This window comes from Hevea brasiliensis, chromosome 11 (genome assembly GCF_030052815.1).
Source record: "Hevea brasiliensis isolate MT/VB/25A 57/8 chromosome 11, ASM3005281v1, whole genome shotgun sequence".
In the NCBI taxonomy this organism is placed as follows: Eukaryota; Viridiplantae; Streptophyta; class Magnoliopsida; order Malpighiales; family Euphorbiaceae; genus Hevea; species Hevea brasiliensis.
Window position 1 is genome coordinate 4,930,107 of NC_079503.1, and position 22,202 is coordinate 4,952,308.

The window sequence follows — 22,202 nt, forward strand, 5'->3', positions numbered from 1 at the left end:
GCAATTCGTAATGCAGAAGTGTCCTACACATTTCCAATTCACTGCGCCTGCAACTAATCTCTTGCTATAACTTTTCCAATTACTCAGTAATCATTGTTATTAACGAGAGGTTTCAACAATTTTACAATTGAGGTAGTTTTTAATAAATATATGATTGAATTTTAGGTGCAGTTTGATATCATATGAAAATAAATTTTATAATTATTAAATTATATATTTATATTGAAATTTATATAAATTAATTAAAAAATATATATAATGGGTATATAAATATCTAATGTAAATATATTTATTAAAATTTAGTAAGTATATTATAAAAATCTGTTAAATAAAGTATGCATGAAAGTTAGGAAAATTTATAGTTTTTAGTATTGGGATTGGTTATTGGATTATCTTCTTGGAAGAAAAGAAAAAGTGAAAAACTCTCTTACTTGGCTTCAATTATTTGGTGGGCATTTGCTTGAAGTAAATAAGCAAAAAAGCCAGAGAGATGAAAGATGATTAGGAATCAGCTCAGCAGAGCCTCACCCTCAAGTAGCCTTGCGTGTCAGTGAGGCTGAGCCGCCCACCAAGCCAAGAACATGGACCCCACATAACTGTTCATTCTTCTAGTGTTGTTATAAAAGCAGTTGCCCAGTTCTCCCTGCACTTGCACGTATAACTAATCCATAAATAATAACTCCACAACTCCATTACGTTATCCGACTTTCAGTATAAACTCTGCCAAGTCTGCTTCTTTCTTTTTTGTTTCTTTAAAGAATCAGTAAAACAAACTTTGTATAGAAAACCCAATTCTCCATCACTCTCTTATTCTTTTATTCATCTGTATGCAAAGCATTCAGCTTAGATACAGAAAGAAAAAAGGCCATTGCTTTGAGGAGGAATATGTCTAAGGACGGCTTGTTTATGTTTCTGCTACTGTTTTTTTTTTCTTGGGTTTCTTCTGTTACTGCTTCTGTGTCTTATGACCATAAAGCAATTACCATCAATGGGCAGAGAAGAATTCTTATTTCAGGCTCTATTCATTACCCAAGAAGTACTCCTGAGGTATCTAAAAGTCCAATGTGGTTCACGGGTTTTATCGGTTCTTGTGCCTTGTCGTGTTTCTTTCAAAATTTTCACTAATGGCTGCTCTTTTGTTTTTTCTTTGGCTGGTTTTTTTTTCTTTATGGTCTTTCAGCTCAGTTTTTGATTCTTGTGTTGGGTTTTCTGGTGACTGCAGATGTGGCCAGATCTTATTCAGAAGGCCAAAGATGGAGGTTTGGATGTCATAGAAACTTACGTTTTCTGGAATGGACATGAGCCTTCACCTGGGACTGTAAATTCAAATTACATTCTGTTATTTTAACTTTATATTGCCTTTCTTCCTTTAATTTTCACTCATTTCCTCTTTCATTTTCTGGAAAATATCAGTATTATTTTGGGGATAGGTATGATCTGGTCAAGTTTATCAAGCTGATACAACAAGCAGGACTTTATGCTCATCTTCGAATAGGACCCTATGTTTGCGCTGAGTGGAACTTTGGGTAATAATATATTAAATATCTTTAGCTTTGGAAAAACTTTAAAATCTGAGTCACTGCTTTCATTTTTCTTCTTTCACAACTTGCTCTGTTTTTGCTCTGTTTCTGGTTCAGGGGATTTCCTGTTTGGCTAAAATATGTTCCTGGTATTGAATTTAGAACTGACAACGGCCCTTTCAAGGTTGGTGCTTGGCATTTTTCATTGCTATTTTGATTACCCTTTTCTCTGAACTTTTCGTTTTCACTAATGAAATTTGTCGATTTTAGCTAAACGTTGATTTTTGATACTTACAATGAAGGCGGCAATGCAAAAGTTCACAGAGAAGATTGTCAGCATGATGAAGTCAGAGAAGTTGTTTGAAACTCAGGGAGGTCCAATAATTCTTTCTCAGGTAGGAAAAATTACTCCATTCCATTATTTACTGTGTTTCTAGAATTGGGTCGTAGTTTTTTTTTTTATTATTTTTTTCTTGATTGCTTTTGATTATTTTGATTCCATTTTCTATTCAATTGGTTTTTACATAGTCAAAAAAACCTTTTTCTGAAATGAATAGAAAATATTAGCCTATGCCAGTCGTTATCATCATTCTAGAAATGGGTTTTAAACTTGTAATCATATGTTTATTTTGGTTCCATAATTTTTGATTAATTGGCCAATCACTTATTGAAAATAGCTTGAGTATTTTATTTTCTTCTTGTTGTTTGCTTGTAAACAGATAGAAAATGAATTTGGACCAGTGGAGTGGGAGATTGGTGCTCCTGGTAAAGCTTATACTAAATGGGCAGCTGAGATGGCAGTGGGTCTTGGTACAGGGGTCCCATGGGTTATGTGCAAGCAAGACGATGCCCCTGATCCTGTTGTAAGTGACTTTGTCAAATTTTCAGCGTTTTCCTTTCACTTTGATGGTGCCATATTCGTACAGGCATTCTTGGTATGTTTCACATTCAGTGTGACCCTCCTTTCATGGTGGGGTTAATAATAAATTTGCCGTCTATTTAGGTGGCCCTTAAATAAAGAATCATAGAGCTTTATTTTCTTGCACTTTTGGCATTGCTTTTCTTTTGCAGTTTAACCTTATGGGTCCTATCAATCTCTTATGTGTCTTTTGTTTGATATAATCTGGGGTTTTTGGATTTTTCATAATGGAAATGATGAGTATGTCTCCTTGTTGATTGATGGTAAGGTTTTTAAGCTTGATAGTGAAGATATTTCTTCAAATATTTGCTTGATTTTCTGGTAAAAGATTAAATGGGTCAGGATTTAATTCATATGGGTTGAAGTGGGGCTGTTGTATTTATTGAAACCTAAGTCTATTTGATGGCGTTCAGATCAACACCTGTAATGGATTCTACTGTGAGAATTTCAAACCAAACAAGGATTACAAACCCAAAGTGTGGACAGAAAACTGGACTGGCTGGTAAGTCGCACAACTGATGACAGTACATGCTAAAACTTGCCTTTATTTGTTGTAAAATTGGTCCTCATAATTCTTTTATTTGATTTTATCTAAAATTCATAGTTTTCTTTTATTTCTTGGAGTTTGGGATCTTTTCTAAGACCAATTATCTTTTTATTTGTTCATTGCTTTATCTTCCCCACAGGTACACAGAATTTGGTGGTGCAGTTCCTTATAGACCTGCAGAAGATTTAGCATTTTCAGTTGCAAGGTTTATACAGAATGGTGGTTCACTTGTAAACTATTATATGGTAAACCAACCTTTCAAAGTAAATTCATTCAGCTGGTGTATCATGATCTAAAAGGGGAGCTTGCTAATTTTTCCCTTTTCTACAGTACCATGGAGGAACTAATTTTGGCCGGACTGCTGGCGGTCCCTTCATTGCTACTAGCTATGATTATGATGCCCCTATTGATGAATATGGTATGTAATGTAGAGTAGGTTGGGATAACGTCCTCATAATTATCATTAATTATGCATATTAATGGCTCTACCTACTAAACAGGAGTATAATACGTATTTAGAGCAAGGTATAGTTCAGCTGGCAGCAACTGAAAGTGTTGGCTAAATACATATCAGGACAAAACCATAGATGCAAATGAATATGTAGCCCAAGTGAGCTGATTAAAATTACTATTTTTATGCCAGGACTAACAAGGGATCCAAAGTGGGGACACTTGAGAGATTTGCATAAAGCCATTAAGTTATGTGAACCTGCTTTAGTCTCTGTAGATCCCACAGTAACATCACTTGGGAGTAATCAAGAGGTAAGCTCAATTTGGATAAATTCCTTATGTATGTCATGTGCTAATATATTAGTAATTTGCAATCTTCTTGTGTGGTTTTGCTCACTCAAAAGTTGTATGTAGGCTCATGTGTTCAAGTCAAAGTCATCCTGTGCAGCCTTCCTGGCAAACTATGACACTAAATACTCTGTGAAAGTGACTTTTGGCAGTGGGCAATATGACCTCCCACCTTGGTCTATCAGCATTCTTCCTGATTGTAAGACTGCAGTTTTTAACACTGCAAGGGTAAGTAGTAGCCTCTTGGTTGAGAAAGACACCTTAATATATACATGTCAAAAAAATTGTTCTATTTGATAATAAACATATACAGGTTTAGTCTAAGAAATATAGAAAGGATTCAAAAGAATGAATTTTAACATCATATGGCAATCCCTGTACAGCTTGGTGCCCAAAGCACACAAATGAAGATGACACCTGTTGGCAGTGCATTTTCTTGGCAATCATACATTGAAGAAGCTGCCTCTGGTTATGCTGATGATACAACTACACTGGATGGATTGTTGGAGCAAATAAATGTCACAAGGGATGCTACAGACTATCTGTGGTATATGACAGAGTAAGAATTAATTAATAATTAATTCTAGTCTTATCTTCTCTGAGACATGGTGCTGCCTAGGAAAGTTGGGGCGCTATCACTGTAGTTATTCTGACATGGATTTTCTCATGCGGTTTCAGTGTCAAGATAGATCCTGATGAAGGATTTTTGAAAAGTGGACAGAATCCTCTTCTCACAATTTTTTCAGCTGGGCATTCTTTGCATGTTTTCATCAATGGTCAACTATCAGGTGGATTGAATGGGGCATTGCTAGTTAACAAGTTTCGACTTCACTTTCTATATTCTGTTGTACTAACTTGTTTGTCTATTCTTAATGCAGGAACTGTTTATGGATCATTAAACAATCCTAAGTTAACATTTAGCCAGAATGTGAAGTTGACAGCTGGTATTAACAAGATTTCTTTGTTAAGTGTTGCTGTGGGTCTACAGGTTAGTTCTTACTTTTGTGATGTCTATGTTTACTCATTTCTGTGCCAATACTTACTGCAGAAAATTATGTTTGAACGCATTCTATTTTCTTATTGGTTATTGTCAGAATGTTGGTGTGCACTTCGAAAAATGGAATACTGGAGTTCTTGGCCCAGTCACATTGAAGGGTTTGAATGGGGGGACAACAGATCTATCAGGATGGAAATGGTCTTACAAGGTTTGTTTTCCATGTTTTCCTGCTGCACTTGGTTTACCGTGTTTTTCTGTGGCTTTATTCTGGAAGTTTAATGCCTTGGCATATGCCCAAGATCCACTCGTGGGAATAATTCTTACAACCCTCCCTCCTGCTTCTTTACTTTCATTGAATATTTTGTCTCAATGAGTTGTAACAAGCTAGAGAATCTCTTATTTGCATGTTTCTGTGAGCAGATTGGTCTAAAAGGTGAAGCATTAAACCTTCATACTGTTACTGGGAGTTCATCTGTTGATTGGATGGAAGGAAAAGTAATTGCTAAAAAGCAGCCACTAACATGGTACAAGGTAGGATTTATTTTGATGCCCAATTACTTGGTTTCCTTTTTTTTTTTTTTTTTTTGTTCTTTATTCTGTAGAAGGAATAGACTTATGAACTATGAAGTTTTCTAAGAATTTGACAAGAGTTATAATATTTTCAGACTACTTTTGATGCACCAGAAGGCAATGACCCATTAGCTTTAGATATGAGTGGTATGGGAAAAGGTCAAATATGGGTAAATGGTCAGAGTATAGGACGCCACTGGCCTGGATATATAGCTCGTGGTAGTTGTAGCGATTGCAACTATGCCGGCACTTATGATGATAAGAAATGCAGAAGTAATTGTGGAGAGCCCTCCCAAAGATGGTGAGGAAACTTCCACTGGCTTGTTTTGCCGTCATTTGTTTATCTGATTTAAATATCGGAAATGACAATGTTCATGATGTTAACAGGTACCATGTTCCACGCTCATGGCTGAACCCAAGTGGGAACCTATTGGTTGTGTTTGAAGAATGGGGTGGTGATCCAAGTGGAATTTCTTTGGTCAAAAGGACTACAGGGAGTGTTTGTGCTGATGTATTTGAAGGACAGCCAGCATTGAAGAACTGGCAGATGATTGCACAGGGCAAACTTGACCATCTCCAACCCAAAGCCCATTTGTGGTGTCCTCCAGGGCAGAAGATCACTCAGATCAAGTTTGCTAGCTATGGAATGCCTCAGGGGACTTGCGGAAGCTTCCGAGAGGGAAGCTGTCATGCCCAGAAGTCATATGATGCTTTTGAAAAGGTATACAAACCAATAAGAAGTTATTTGAATTTTGAGGCTTGTTCTGTTTTGATTCTGTAGTTATATGGACTAACCTGTGGCCTATTGCAGAAGTGTGTTGGAAAGCAGTCTTGTTCTGTAACAGTGGCTCCTGAAGTTTTTGGAGGAAACCCCTGTCCTGATACTGGAAAAAAGCTTTCAGTTGAGGCTGTTTGCAGCTGAATTCTCAAACAATTTGTATCTAGCCAAATAAATGAAATCCCATATTAGTACATCTTCAGAGCATAAACCATTGATACAGCATTTATAAGATTTGAAGCTTATGCATTCCAGATTGCCAAGGAGATGGAATTCTCTGCCAGAGGCGAAAGCGTATAAAAACATACCACACTCAAGTTAGGCAAAGCCGAATGTAGATTTGAGAAGTGGTTGTGAAGGTCCCTCATGTACATAGACAAGTCATTATTTGTCATCCATACAGCATACTTAGCCTTATTATAATCTGCAAAAATTTTAGGCCTTCGATACTGATATTTGATACAAGTAATGTAATCCTTTAGCTTGCTGGGGTTTCAAGTATTTGAAGCATTTTTTATGCTTTTCCTTTGTAAGAATAAAATGGAAGAGAATAATAAATTTTTTTTTTTAATATATAGCATTTGGATTGTTAATCTACCTAAGAATTTATGTTGAAATCATTCTTCTTATTGGTCATTTATTTTTCTGGAAATTATAGTTTGACACCAGCAGAATTCAAGAAATAAAGAAAAATTCTACTAGATGTTTGTCAAGTTCTAATATTTCTTGCCAAAACATTATGCAGTCCACTGTCCAAACAATCATAAGTCGTGACAACATTGATCACAAGGCTTTTTAGTATTTGGCATTCATGTGCTAAATTGAACCAATAGATGGGTGACCCAATATCGAAGTAAGGTAGATTTCAATATCCATTCTCACTTAACCCCTAAGAGTTAGTTAAAGGGAAGGTGATTAAAATGACTATGCCCTTTCTTTTAAGTTATAATGCTTGTCCTAAAACTGTGACAGTGGAACAAGCTTGTCCTATTTCATCGCATTTCAAGCAAAGAGAAACGATAATTTATCTAGTCCTGTCCAGTTTTATCTTTGCAACCAAACCCAGCCTCATGCCGCTACGGATTTAAAAGATATATATATACACACACACACGCGAGAACAGCCGATGAGCAGCAGTTGAAGTAACTCTCTCATTTTTTCAATATAAATATGAATAATCTTAAAATAGATAGATGAGACGACTCGAATTCAAAATTTTTCTCTTTTAATAGAGTAAAATAATAAATATATAAAAATAAAATAATCTAATATAATATTTTTTTATTTTTATTAAAAAAAAGTGCATATATATATTTTCGCTAGAAGTGTTTTATAGTCAATAGTTCATTAGTGAAATCGTACACTCAATGAAATTGCCGTTTAAACGTATTAGATTGCTTTAAGTTTTGATTTCATCCCATAAACTTCTTTTGTACAATCATCATAATTATTGCTATTTTTATTAAATAAAACTTATAATTTACATTCATTATATTTTTAATTAACATCAATTCAATTTGATTTTCAATAAATTAATTTTATTCAAAAAATTATCTCTAAAAAAATTCATTAAAAAAAATAAGATAATTGTTTTTATTGTTATATTCATTAAATATTTCAATTTTTATAATTATAAAATGATTCTATTAAGAATACATAATTATCATTATCCATTAATTAATTTATTTAATGAAATAAGTATTTTATTTATATTATTTTTTTTATAAATTATATATTTTAATTAGACTCTTAAATTAAATTTTTGGATCCATAAATGCGTCTCACTGCTTCTTATTATTGTTGAAAATAGAAAAAATATGCTTTAAAATTAATTGAGTAATATAATCGTTAAAATTAAAAGTTTTTGATAAAAAAAAATCTAAATTCGAGATTTTCTTTACAAATAAGTCCAAAAACAATAAAGGCACAAGAAAAGTGATTCACGCACGCTAGGAGCGAAGGCAAATACGGAAGCTGAAGGTGAGTGTGTAGTACACGCACTGTATTGCGGCTACCTGACTTTCCGTCAATGCCCGGCGACAATGATATTTTATAAAATAGCATATGAAAATAGAAAATATTCTTTTTATTTAAGTAATTACTGTAAATTTTATTATATACATATTATCATTTTTTTAAAATAAAAATATGACTCAAATGAGATAATTAAAAAAAAGTAAAATATCAGATATTATTAATATAATAATTTTTCTATTGAATAGGCATATATGAATAATTAAAAAAAATTAATTGCATTTTAAATAATTAATCAAAATTTTAAATTTTAATGAAAAATAGAAATTTACATTAATAAAAACTTCAATATCTTTAGAGTGTATTAAAATAATCAATATTGTATACAACGCGAAGCTAGGAAATTTTTATTGAAGGACCGAGCTAATTATAGTGTATCAATAAAATATTATATATATATATATATATAACATAAAATATATAATAGATAATTATAACATAAAATATCAAATTATAAGAATTTTTATTGATTTAAAAAATTATAACAAAATCTTTATAAGATATAAGTATTACAAAATCATTGTTTTGATTATTATATAATTCATAATATAAATTATATTATTTTAAAAAAATAAAAATCATTTGACATTAAAGTATTATATTAAATTATTATATAAAATTTAATAATTTAAAGCTGAAAAATAAATATAAACTCTAAGTGGCTAGGTTATATAACATCCAGTGCGAAAATGGGAAGGATCTTGACTTGAGTGAGGAGCTTGTTAGTAACCTTGTCCAAATGGGGGTAGGAATTAACTAAGTCCCACATCAGAAAGAAAAGTGAAAGTGAAGGTTCATATAAGTGACATGTCTTTTAACATAGCGTAGTTTTGGGCCTCAAAGAAGGGTCAAGGGACAAAACAGTAGTCCAAAGCGGATAATGCTATTCAGTGGGCCGGAAGGGACGTTACAAATTGTCCCTTCTAGAATAACAACATAAGATTAAAAAATTAATAATTGTTGAAATTAAACAGACAAAAAATTAATAAAATAATAAAATATATATATTATAAGTAAATCAATCCAAATTTTACATGAGATTTGAAATCACTAATTTCATCTATTTATACATATGTAAATAAAATATTTTTTTTAATTTAAAAAGAAAGTGACATGAGAGAGAAATTAAAAAAAAAGTTCATATTTACCCATAAAAAAAAAGAAAGAGAAAAAATTAAAAAAAAATTTGTAATATAAAAGTTTGACTAATTAAATTTTAATTGAAATATTGTACTTATTTAAGGACAATTTAATAATTTTAATATTAACTTTAAATCATAATATATAAATTAAAAATTATTAGATACCAATAAAAAATTTGAAGCAGCCAATTAATAAAAAAGTAAAAATGTAATACATTTATTTAATATTTTTTTTCTAAATATTTAGAAAAATTAATTAAATTTAAAGAAATAATTAATAAAATATCAAATTTTATACCTATTAAAATAACTCTAGAAATCTTTAGGGGTTAAAGCCACCCCTAGCCCTCTTTGGCTCCACCTCTAATTATATATAATGTAAATACAAAAAAATATTAATAATAAATAAATAAGTTTATTAATTTCTTATAAAATTAAAAATTGAAAATATAAAATACAGAAAATTTGGAAAAGACCAAAATGATCAGCGTACGGTCGCAAACTAAAACAACAACCACGACTTGGTTCATTGGATGATGATAGGACAGCAGAATTTAAAAGTGTTAAAGAACTTTTTCACCTATAATAAATAGGAGATTAGATCATCTCCGTCGTCGTCTTCATCTTCATAGTGTGGTGGGCCTAAATTATTTCTTATATTTCAAGACCGACAGTTTTGTCTCAATGTGCCTTATCTCTCTCTCTCTGCTTCAACAAAGGTCGGTGCAGATGATGATGCCTCTAAAAGTGTCATTATGCCTATAATCTCCACTATCATTTGCATAGAATCTACAGCGTTTGATTGCGGTTGTGGTTGTTGCTCAAACTATCGTGGTTGTGATTGTGGTTGTTTAATGGTGCGAACTTGATAAAGATCTCAGGATTCTTCTTGTCTCTTATAAGCTCTTTTAACTTTGAATTATGTATGGCTATTATTATTACCATTAGCATTTTCAGTGGTCTATCCTTCTTCTTAGTGCATAAAATTTGGTAATTTTTGTCATATGCATATTACCAAAATTTAGGTTTCATTCTATTCTTAATGGTAAATGAGAAAATTTTTGATATATAAATCCATATATAATGGATTTAGATGCCATTCATTTCAAGGTGGGTTTTTTTTTTTTTTTTTTCCTCCAAAAAATTATGATATTTTTTACTAATTTTTGCTCTTAAAATTAATTATATTAATTGCTTTTTATTTTCAATACATGTGAAATAATTTTATAATTTAAAATTTTTAATATTTCTCTTATCCAATTCTCAAATTCTAACTATTAAATTTTTTTTAGTAAACACTATCAAATTTAATGATTAGAATATAATTGACAAAATTAGAAATTTAAATTTAAAATACAGGAAAATTTTAATTTTTTTTTATCATTAAAAGTATATATTTTTAGTATTTTAAAATTTTTTAAAAGGAATGAAATTATTAGAATTTGAATCATGACCTCTGCACTATGAGATAAATATTTCACTATTAATTATTATTCACTAATTACAATGCGTAAAAAATAGGTTTAATGCTAAAAAGAATTTAAATTGTTTTGAATTTTTACAATTTTAGCAATTCTTTTATTTTTTACAATTTTAACTTAATTTTATAGTTTAGTTATTTTTATAGCCAAAAATTAAAATTAAAAAAAAATTATATGGTTAAAATCGTGCCACGTAAACTGATTCAAAATCAAATTTAATTTTCAAATATTAATTAAAATTATATTAAAATTTTCAAAACTTAAAAATTAACTATATATAATTATAAAAATCAAAAAATAAATTTTTTAACATTAAGCCGAAAAATTGTGCAAAACTGTGATTGTGCCTATGAGATGTAAAACAATATATCCAATAAATATATATTTTAATTTTATATGTGTTATATTTTTATTGTAAAATAAATTCACGAGGAGATAGAATTTTAAATTTATTATATTTATGTGAAATTATAATTTTTAATTAAATTTATTGATATTATTTTTTTTAATTTTCTAAACAATTATAATATAAGATTATTATATAATTTAATTTTTTAAATATAATTTTTAATTAATTTAATCTTTTAAATTTAAATAATAAAAAAATATTAATTATTAAATATAATAGTCATTGATTACGAGGTTTCTTAATTTTTAATTTGAGAATATCAATAACAGTAAAATCAATATTTACGTTTATTTTAAAGAGAATCAAAATGGTTAAATAGAATATTTTTTAAAACGCATTTACTAATAATTTGTTAACTCAAGAATTTTAACTTCAAAATTTAATGAATGTTATCATAACTTGATTTTAAAAGAAAATCAAAACCATTTAATGAAATATTTTAAAAAATATCTATTATAATTAAATTTAGCATTTAATTGCTTTAAATAAATTGTATAATTAATTAAAAAAAATATGAAAATTTAATGAAATTACTTAATGTGTGCATATACATATAATTTAAAATTTGTTTCTAAATTAATATTAACAAAGTAGTAATATTAATTATTCATTGTAAAAAATATTAAAAAATAATGAAAATTAAATATTAATATAAATTTCTTATTTACCATAGCTATGACAATAAAATTTTATTTCATTCTTTCATAACTTATTATATATATAATATTTAATATATATATATATATAATTTAAAATATGTCTTTATTAAATGTGTATTAAAATAAAGTAAATAAAAATAAAATAATATTAAAATAAATTAAAATTTATTAAATATATAAAAAGAAAAGAGATAGGCAAAAAGTATTTAATTTCTATAATTATAAAATATAATAACTTTTATATGATAAATGTCATATGATAAAATTAAGAGAAAATATATTCATATAATAAACATTTTTTTAAATATTATGTGATAATAATAAGTAAAAATCTTCCAACTCTTTATTTATATGAGGGAGAGATATGCAATTGAATTTTTTTGGGAGACTCATAAATGAGTTTTTTAAATATTTATTTCATCTCATTTTAATAATTTTTTAAGATTTTTTTATAAGAATTAAGAAGATGTTTGGATAATATTATTTTTATAAAAAAATTAATAATTAAATAAAATATTCTTATAATATTATAGAAATGTAAAAAATGATAAAATTAAAAAATTAATAATACATTTTTTTTATTTTTTTAAAATAGTACATAAAATAAAAAAAATATTTGTAAAGCATTGGGAGTATCGAATTAAAAATAAAATCTTGTTGGCGTGGAGGGAAGGCAGAGGACATGGGAAGCCATATTCAACTCACAAATCATTTGACAAATTCGACATTATCTCATCTGGTTGGTATTAATTAATGTGTCATTTTCTAATCTAGCTGTCAAGCTTAATCACAATTTCATTATTAATCACGATTACTTATTATCTTCATTATTATTTCCTTTGTAATTAATTAATCACACATAGCTTTCACATCCATTTTTCTTTTCATGCATGGAAAATGATATATATATTTTTTTAAAAAAATTATACAGAATTATTCTGGCATTTTCAATAATTATTTTTTTATTTTACAATCTGCTAACTGAAAAATATTTCTTAATATAGCTTTAATACCAAACTACGTTGACTATGAAATTGACGGATAAGAATTAAATGTATGGGATAATGATTTGTTTCACCAAGAAATTCTTATTTTAGAAGCATCTTTCTCTTATAAATTGATGGCATGAGCATCCCCACCAGCAAGAGGAGAAGAAGGTGTTCTTAAAATACCTTCTTAAAATACCTCTTTAATTCTTCAAATTTCACTTCCTATTATTGCCAGAAATTTAATCTCATATGAAAGCAAAGGCAATTGGGATATAATTTTTTTTTTTTTTTTTCAATGTGGAAAATGTCAAGGGAAAAGGGGTTAGTGTTGCTGCTATTGTTTTTCTCTTCATGGATTACTTCTGCTACAGCTACTGTAACATATGATCATAAAGCTATTGTTATCAATGGACAAAGAAGGATCCTTATTTCTGGTTCTATTCATTACCCAAGAAGCACTCCAGAGGTACAAATAAAGTCTAATTATTATATTTGATTTATGTGCTTTACGCATTCTGTGTCGCCTAATATTTCATTCTGTTTTGACCATTTGGCATTCCCCTTTTGTCCACGAATTTATTTTTTTTTTATCTTTAATTAATAAAATTATTATTAAAACTCTTTTTTTTTAAATAAAAATTGAAACTTGGGTCTTTACTTTTTTACTATTTTTATCTATTACATCATCAAATTTTGAATTAATTGGTACTTTGGCACCAAGCACAATATGGCTTGAGCCAAAACATTCATGAGTATATTTGTTGACATTTAGTCAAGTGTGGATGCCATTGACACCAAGATTTAATTTCTGTGATTGGCTAAAATTTATATGAAAATAAATATTGAATTATTTAACTAATAGAAAAAAGAAATAATTACTTAAAGTTGCTTTCTTTTTTTTTTTTGGGTAGAGCTTTAAATTTTTCTGCATCATCAAGCTTTGCTTACACCTCTTTTTATAGTTTCTGGGCACTAGTTTTGATTTCCTTTATGTTTTGTTTGTGTAATGTATAGATGTGGCCAGGCCTTATACAGAAAGCTAAAGAAGGAGGCTTGGATATGATACAAACTTATGTCTTCTGGAATGGACACGAGCCTACTCAAGGACAAGTAATTCAATTTTCATCATTTTTTTTTATTATTTCTGAAGGTTTTAATTTGTCTGGTTTAAAAAACTAAATGGGTTTCTTCTTCTTCTTCTTTTTTCGTCTTCGTCCAAAAAACAAAGTACTATTTTGAGGATAGGTATGATATAGTGAAGTTCATCAAGCTAGTGCAGCAAGCAGGCCTCTATGTTCATCTGCGGATAGGACCTTATATTTGCGCAGAATGGAACTTCGGGTAACTATTTGATATATATTATCTGCTAATTTAATCTATACATTGAGTAAACATAGATCTCAATTCAAATGCTTTCTATTTGGTTCAGGGGATTTCCTATGTGGCTAAAATATGTTCCTGGGATTGAATTTAGAACAGACAATGCCCCTTTCAAGGTTTGGTGTTCGCTTGCAGTTTTTATTTATCCTTTTCTCCAATCCCTTTGTCTCTTCCACCCACAAGATAAATCAAAGCTCATTTGTTTTTCCATATCTACAATGAAGGATGCAATGCAAAAATTCACAACCAAGATTGTGGATATGATGAAGGCAGAAAGGTTGTTTGAACCTCAGGGAGGTCCAATAATTCTATCTCAGGTACCTGATTTATTGCTTGTTATTATGTTTTCTCATTAACTTGTAATTTACTCAACAAACGCTGCTCAAGTATATATCATTTTTGATAGATTGAAAATGAATATGGACCAGTGGAATGGGAAATTGGTGCACCAGGTAAATCATATACAAAATGGGCAGCTGCAATGGCAGTAGGCCTTAATACAGGAGTCCCATGGGTCATGTGCAAACAACAAGATGCCCCTGATCCAACTGTAAGTGATTTTGACAAAATTTGCAGACTTGTAGTTCTTTCTTCAGGGATTATTCCCACTTGTTCACGTCTGTATCAATTTGATGATTTGCAGATTGATACCTGCAATGGATTCTACTGTGAAGGCTACAAACCAAATAACTACAATAAACCAAAAATGTGGACAGAAAATTGGACTGGTTGGTAAGTCACAAAACCAGTAGTATGCATGTTTCCTCTCATGGTTTTTAGATTTCTGTCTTCTGATATTTGATTTCTTATTTGCTATCAGGTATACAGAATTTGGTGCTGCAGTTCCTTACAGGCCACCGGAAGATACAGCATTTTCAGTTGCGAGGTTTATAGCCAATAGTGGTTCGTTTGTAAATTATTATATGGTAAGTGTATTACTGTATTTACTCATCTGGTCTATTAAGTATTTCCAATTTTTTTAATTTTTTTCTTCTCTTTTTCTACAGTATCATGGAGGAACCAATTTTGGTCGAACTTCTGGCCTTTTCATGGCCACTAGCTATGATTATGATGCCCCTCTTGATGAATATGGTATGTTTCCAACGTTGTTTAATCTATTAATGCTCATAAATTACTTGAGGATGATGCCAATTTTTATGGCTGCAGGATTACCACATGATCCAAAGTGGGGACATTTGAGAGATCTGCATAAAGCCATCAAGCTATGTGAACCTGCTTTAATCTCTGTAGATCCTACAATAACCTCTCTTGGGAAGAATCAAGAGGTAGGGCAAAATTTAGATTAGCAAAATGCATTTGTAAAATCTTTTCTTTTATTTGGGTTTAGACCTAATTTGTACAATCATTTCCAGGCTCATGTGTACCAAGCAAAAACCGCCTGTGCAGCCTTTCTAGCAAACTATGACACACAATATTCTGTGAAAGTAGTGTTTTGGAATAAGGAATACTGGCTTCCACCTTGGTCTATCAGCATCCTTCCTGATTGCAAAACTGTAGTTTACAACACTGCAAGGGTAAGGTGATAGAAAATTTAAGTACTAGAATTGAGAAGAATCAAATTTAACTTGAATATTTGCAAGATTAACTGAATTATAATAATTTCTGTGCAGATTGGTGCTCAAAGTACACAGATGTCGATGATTCCTGCAGTGAGTGGATTTTCTTGGCAGTCATACAATGATGAAGTTCCTGTTGGTTATGGTCAGGGGACATTTACACATGATGGATTGTGGGAGCAAAAGTTCATCACGTGGGATAAAACAGATTATTTATGGTATATGACAAAGTGAGTAAATGTATTCTCCCCCTCCTCAGCCATTGAATTAGTAGTGGAAATACAAGTCTCTCAGCTTATGAGATTAGAATTTAACTCTTAATAACTCTCTCTCTTCTTTGTTTTGGCCTTTCAGTGTAAACATAGACCCAAATGAAGGGTTTTTGAAGAATGGAAAGAGTCCATTTCTCACAGTTAATTCAGCTGGCCATGTGTTGCATGTTTTCATCAATGGTCAACTAGCAGGTAAGTAATGGGATATAGTATTAGTATGCATTGTTTCAATATTTAGACCTCACTCTATATGTTGATCTTGTGAATATATTCTTAATGCAGGAACTGTGTATGGATCATTAGACGATCCTAAGGTAAAGTTCAGCCAAAATGTGAATTTGAAAGCTGGTACAAATACCATCTCCCTGTTGAGTGCTACCGTGGGTCTTCCGGTTAGTGCTCTCACTTTCTAATCTCTCTGGTGAGATTAAGTAATGGCAGAAAATGATGGGTTTTGAACTCATTATTTTTGGCTCTTTGATTGATCTCTTAGAATGTTGGTGTGCATTATGATACATGGAATGCTGGGGTTATGGGCCCAGTCACATTATCAGGTTTAAATCAAGGAACATTAGACATGTCAAAGTGGAAATGGTCTTACAAGGTATGTTAATTTTCACAAATTTGTTACATTTCACCATATTAAAAACTGGAGAATCATTGATTTCCATTTCACTGAGCACAGATTGGTGTAAAAGGCGAAGACTTAAACCTAGGAACCTCTGCTGGGAGTTCATCAGTTCCCTGGGCTCAAGGACCACAATTGTCTAAAAAACAACCACTAACATGGTACAAGGTAAGATTTATATACCCATATTATATATTTTGACAAGGAATTAGAAGCATAAAATTCTAAAAATTAGACTAATTTACATAAAATATGCAGACTAGCTTTGATGCACCACCAGGCAATGACCCATTAGCATTAGATATGTACACCATGGGTAAAGGTCAAGTATGGATAAACGGTCGAAGTATAGGAAGGCACTGGCCTGGATACACAGCTCGTGGGAATTGTGGAGATTGTGATTATGCTGGAACCTATACTGATAAAAAATGTAAAAGTAAATGCGGACAGCCCTCTCAACAATGGTGGGACTTTCACTAGTTGGTGTTGCTACCTTATGATTATCACCACATTTTGAATAATTGTTGATGATGATATTAATCTCAGGTACCATGTTCCTCGCTCATGGTTGTTCCCCAAGGGGAATCTATTAGTTGTGTTTGAAGAAATGGGTGGCGATCCTACTGGAATTTCTTTACTCAAACGAATCGTAGGAAGTGTTTGTGCTGATATATATGACGATCAGCCAGCAGTGCAAAATTGGCAGGGGATAGTCCCAACCAAACCCAAAGCTCATTTGTGGTGTCCTCCTGGGCATACCATCTCTCAGATTAAGTTTGCTAGCTATGGATGGCCTCAAGGAAGATGTGGCTACTTCCAACAAGGGAAATGTCATGCCCAGAAGTCTTGGGATCCTTTCCAAAGTGTAAGTACTCACTATTCACTCAACCAATTAAATTTAATAAGTTTACTTTCATTCACAACTTTTGCTTCATTTGACTAACATAAGGAACCTCTTGCAGAACTGTCTTGGAAAGCAATCATGTGAAGTAGTTGTGGCTCCTGAAAACTTTGGAGGGGATCCATGTCCAGGTAGCCCAAAGAAACTTTCAGTTGAGGTTCAGTGCAGTTGAAGCCTTGAAACGCACAGCAGCTAATCAAACAAATGAAATTTCAATTCACCTCACCCTGAATACATTAACCATTCGTTACTGTCTATATAAGATTTTCAAACCTTCACCCCGCTCAGATTTCCAAGGTGAAAGCACAAAAGACACCACGGGCAATAGGAGTAAACGCAAATGTAAATTGTACAAATGTTGCAGTCATACTTATTGTACTAAAACGTACTATCAGTTGTTAACAATAATCCAGAAACAACAGAAAAACAAAAAATAATTGTTATCTGTGTATTTGTGTGTGCTAGCGCACACGTGTGCATGTGTGCAATTGTTCAACCAAAAAATCCATGAACAAAAATTCTAAAGTAACCAGTTCATTGTCAAATTCTAAAGATCTTTGTCTAGTTTTTATATTTCTTGCCCTTGACACTGCCATCGCTCCAATCTGCTATGGAGATCCACCAGCAACACATTTACATCTTCAACAATATTGGGCTGGATCAGGCTCTTGATGCACGTTATCAAATGCCTGCTTGCCCACAATTTTACCAGGAAAATAATACCCAGTCCACTTTTTCCATTCTCAAATAATGAAGAGAACAGCCTCTCGACAACATCAGTTAAACTGAAGACTAGACAGGCACCTGCAACAGCTTCCTTTTTATTAAATTTATTACTTCGTAGAAAGATTTTTTGCCCCTCAGAATTTTCCACATGTTTCATTTTAGAATTCTTACTTATGAAATGAAGCAACCTACCAGTTGCAACATAATGAAACAACAGTTCAAGTCCATCTTCCGTTAAATGAAGCAACCTTTACATAACTAGGACAACCAATCAAATTACCTAATGGGATTTTCCAGAGAAGCATACTGTTTTGCCCAAAAAAATATATGTTTTTCCCTCGCAGGATGTCGAGTTGATTCATCACTGTAATTCGTGATACTTAAAAATTCTTTGAGCTGAAGTCAGATGACTTGACAATAATACTTGTTTCCAAGACCAAAATCTTCCTTAGTGTCACAGCATTCGGATCTGTAGTCAACTATACCTCTCATGAATAGCTGAGTCTATTTGTTTCAAAGACCAACACTCGATATTTTAGTCAAAATCTCAAACAGCAGATCCTGATGAGATTTGTTATCGGGGCTCAAAATCCAAGCAACGTGTTAAGTACCTAGCGGCAGCAGGTCATCCCATTTCACTTGTTTGTCTAAAATTGGGTATCCCTAATGTGCACTTCAATTGACAATTCTTTGAAAACAATTGTTGGAGAAGAGTGAAACTGAAGCAAAATAAAACCAAGCTGGAAAGCAGATTGTGAGAACCCTGCCAAGCAACATTTCAAATACATATTGGAAGTAGGATGAAGGCATACTAATTGCCAAAGAGGTTTTTTGCTATTAGAAGAAAAAATACAAGTAATGAAGGAAAGGATTGTGTATTTGTCTGTGTTTTATTTACAGAGATATTTCATCTATTTATGCATGAGAATATGAGCTAATTTAGACAAGAATAATAATTGCTGTAATTATGCTACACAAATCTTCTATAATAATTATTGTAATTATGCTACACAAATTTTCTATAATCATGTTAATTGCTGTAATTATGCTAACATTTGCCATTCACATGGAGTAAGAATATACCAGATAGATTTGGAATCACTAGATATAACCTTCATTGCAGATGGCATAGAAGTCGGGCCAAATTGTTTCTTGACAAGACAAACTGAATTGCTTATTTACCGTAAACTAATTGCTGAAAACTTGAAGATGAGAGGGTTCCAGACAGGGCCGTCAACACCAGCACCATTCCATCCTCTCATAAAATCCCTTGCTCAAAGAAAGGGAAGGTCTTTTCATGGTGTCTTCCAAGATATTAGAAAAATCATGTTTTAGTGTTAGTGCGTCAAGATACGATGACAGCAACCTGCAGGAAGTATATCAAAAGAACAATCAGAACACTGAAACATGGCATGGGAAACAACTAAAGTTATGTTTTATACCCTCATATTTAATGAACAATTGCGGAAGGCATGATAAATGCTCAATACATTAAACACAATCACATTCTTTGCACAGATCAATTAACAGATGATAGGAGCAAGGGGACCAAAAAAAAAATTCCACCAGTGGCAAACCTCAGTGGTAGTTCACTGTCGTTAAGGGAGAATTCTCTGGGCAAGCGGCAGATGAAGTTTGTGATAGCATTGCTTCTTTTCTACTAATTGATTTAACATCCAAAACATGCATTGATGGGACCAAATATCCAGAGCAGGATGCCGAAACCATGACTCTAGCAGCAGCACATAATAGCAAATGAGAGGCATCCCTACAAAATAGGGAACAAGAAACAAAAAATAAAATAACATAAAACAAAGTTCAAATGTATAATGAAACTCAATAGCATATTTCAATCTCAAAAATTGACGAGGAATGATCAACAAAATTATTGGTCAAAGATCCTCCGTCTGAGATATTAGGAAATTATGATTTCATTTTTTTTGGGTTTACAAAGAAGGGGTAAGGACGGCTTAAATTTGTGTCTTTACCCAATTATATATATATTTTCCACATTTATTGAAATACAGCCTCGCATCGCATCCTTTACACAATGAGATTTAATTTAGAATTAAAAAGCAAGGAATAGTCATGGAACGTTAAGTCATTAAGATCTGCTTTGGTTAACTCTTTTTTCCAATAGAAAAGAGAGAAAATGCAAACCAACCAAGCCATACATAATTAAAAAGAAAACACATTAGACAAGGGGGAGCTCACCATGTTCATCCAATTTTGATAGAACATCAATAACAACTTCAATGAATTCCACGCAATCCCGCTGGCAAATGGACCTGCCAGTCCGCAAAACCTCTTCTTTCTCAAATTTCAACACTCTACAACTTATTGAAGAAGACAGAACACTAACAATCGTTATGACCAAATTCTCAATCACAGAATCAAAAACCTAAAATTCCAAACACAAAATAAGTGAAAATTATGCACAAAAATACAGTAAAAAAAAATGACACAAAAAATAAACTAAAGAGAATAGAGTTCGAGGAGGACAGACCTGTGGCGCAGTGACGCACACATGAAGGAGGGAGCGGTAGCCAAAACCCTAACTCCAGGATTGTCAATCAGATTGAGAGATTGATTTAGCTTTGAAATGGAGAGATCAATGGAATAAGAATGAGCTTCATCTTGATGATGTGTTGACGAAGGTGCAATGCGTGTTTGGAGAAGAGACCAGCTTGGCCACGCTAATCGTTAGGAGAACCACTGACGATCGCCACGAGTTTCCCGCCACCTTGGGAGTACACTACCGTAAATGGGCCATAATTGGGCTTACATCCACAATACAAAGCCCAATACACACCTTAGCTTTGTGCTTTTCTTTTTCAACTTTTATCTATTTTTAAAATAAAAAATTATTCTAAATTTAATTAGACCAAATAATTTTATTTATTTTACTATGACTTAACCCTTTTTTTTTTTAATTTCTGTTAATTTGTTTAACAAAATTATAAGTAACATTTACCTGTATAATTATAACAAAAATTAGGGAAATATAACCCAAAGAAAGTTCAGAAAAAGGCTGAAAGCTGTCAACCACTTGAGAGGAAATGTTGTTAACTGATGGATCATGTGATTATTTTGTTATTAATTAATGTCATTATCTAATCTAATTGATCTCTCTTAACTTTTGTAAGATTTTTTTTTTTTTTTAATTTTTTGCGATGCTTACAATTTTTCCAATCAGTTTCGATTTGAATGCTTTTTTAATTTTTCTATATGTGAACTTTTTTATACATGGATGAGATTAATATATTAACTTTTATTAAAAGATAAATTAAAAATTAATCTTCTAAAGTAACTTTCAACTTATAAGATAATTCAGATTTTTTTTCAGAAAAATAATTTTTTATATGAGAAATATTTTTTATAATTTTCTTTTAAAAAAATTATATAAACATATTTTTTATTATTTAATTGAAATGTTAAATTAATAGTATGTAATTATATTACGTATATATAAATATTTTTATATTTTAATAAGTTTGTAAAAATTTAAAAAATGATTTTTTTAAAAAAATTATTTTTTTAAAATAAATGACTTAATTTTTTTTGATAAAAAAATATTTTTCATAAAATAAATGGATTCATTGTGTCAAATTAAATACCAAAATCATCCAAGAGATTAATAATCCAAAATTCTTGACTTTTCCCATGGATATCTACATGTTATAATAGTGTTATTAACTCGGCTCAAAGGTTGACTTAGTGAAGAGGGCAAGTGAATAAGTCAGTGATTCAATAGTTCAACCTATGAGTCATTAAAAATTAATTAAATATAATACCTATTAATATAAATAAATATAATTAATTAAATTTAAATTATTTAAAATAAAATTTTAACATTCATTAAGTTATATTTAATA

At 31.1% G+C, this 22,202-nt stretch overlaps 2 protein-coding genes and 1 long non-coding RNA gene across 5 annotated transcripts; 2 read left to right on the plus strand and 1 right to left on the minus strand.

The window, feature by feature from the left end:
- Nucleotides 1-641: 641 nt before the first annotated feature.
- On the plus strand, nucleotides 642-6,697 carry LOC110647027 (beta-galactosidase). Of its 2 annotated transcripts, XM_021800660.2 has the most exons (19): nucleotides 642-1,047; nucleotides 1,223-1,318; nucleotides 1,414-1,526; nucleotides 1,638-1,704; nucleotides 1,823-1,915; nucleotides 2,240-2,383; nucleotides 2,853-2,941; nucleotides 3,126-3,231; nucleotides 3,317-3,404; nucleotides 3,630-3,748; nucleotides 3,851-4,012; nucleotides 4,168-4,343; nucleotides 4,463-4,572; nucleotides 4,663-4,772; nucleotides 4,879-4,989; nucleotides 5,202-5,312; nucleotides 5,447-5,652; nucleotides 5,739-6,072; nucleotides 6,163-6,697. In XM_021800660.2, the coding sequence occupies exons 1-19, from the start codon at nucleotides 886-888 to the stop codon at nucleotides 6,271-6,273; spliced, it is 2,508 nt and encodes an 835-aa protein (XP_021656352.2). In that variant the 5' UTR covers nucleotides 642-885; the 3' UTR covers nucleotides 6,274-6,697. The 2 variants fall into 2 exon arrangements, with proteins under 2 accessions (XP_021656352.2, XP_021656351.2); XM_021800659.2 differs by having other exon boundaries at nucleotides 4,463-4,772.
- Nucleotides 6,698-13,000: 6,303 nt separating this feature from the next.
- Nucleotides 13,001-18,052, plus strand: LOC110647028 (beta-galactosidase). Its single transcript, XM_058129725.1, has 19 exons — nucleotides 13,001-13,309; nucleotides 13,858-13,953; nucleotides 14,072-14,184; nucleotides 14,273-14,339; nucleotides 14,448-14,540; nucleotides 14,630-14,773; nucleotides 14,867-14,955; nucleotides 15,044-15,149; nucleotides 15,231-15,315; nucleotides 15,391-15,509; nucleotides 15,597-15,758; nucleotides 15,855-16,030; nucleotides 16,155-16,264; nucleotides 16,355-16,464; nucleotides 16,566-16,676; nucleotides 16,758-16,868; nucleotides 16,959-17,164; nucleotides 17,247-17,565; nucleotides 17,663-18,052. The coding sequence occupies exons 1-19, from the start codon at nucleotides 13,139-13,141 to the stop codon at nucleotides 17,771-17,773; spliced, it is 2,499 nt and encodes an 832-aa protein (XP_057985708.1). The 5' UTR covers nucleotides 13,001-13,138; the 3' UTR covers nucleotides 17,774-18,052.
- Nucleotides 17,945-21,059, minus strand: LOC110647029 (uncharacterized). 2 transcript variants are annotated; one of them, XR_002493277.2, is made up of 5 exons: nucleotides 20,834-21,059; nucleotides 20,542-20,728; nucleotides 19,905-20,095; nucleotides 19,411-19,693; nucleotides 17,945-19,090 (listed from the first exon to the last, which is right to left on the minus strand). It is a non-coding gene; the product is annotated as an uncharacterized LOC110647029 (long non-coding RNA). The 2 variants fall into 2 exon arrangements; XR_009141318.1 differs by having other exon boundaries at nucleotides 17,945-19,693; nucleotides 20,834-21,057.
- Between the last annotated feature and the right edge of the window lie 1,143 nt (nucleotides 21,060-22,202).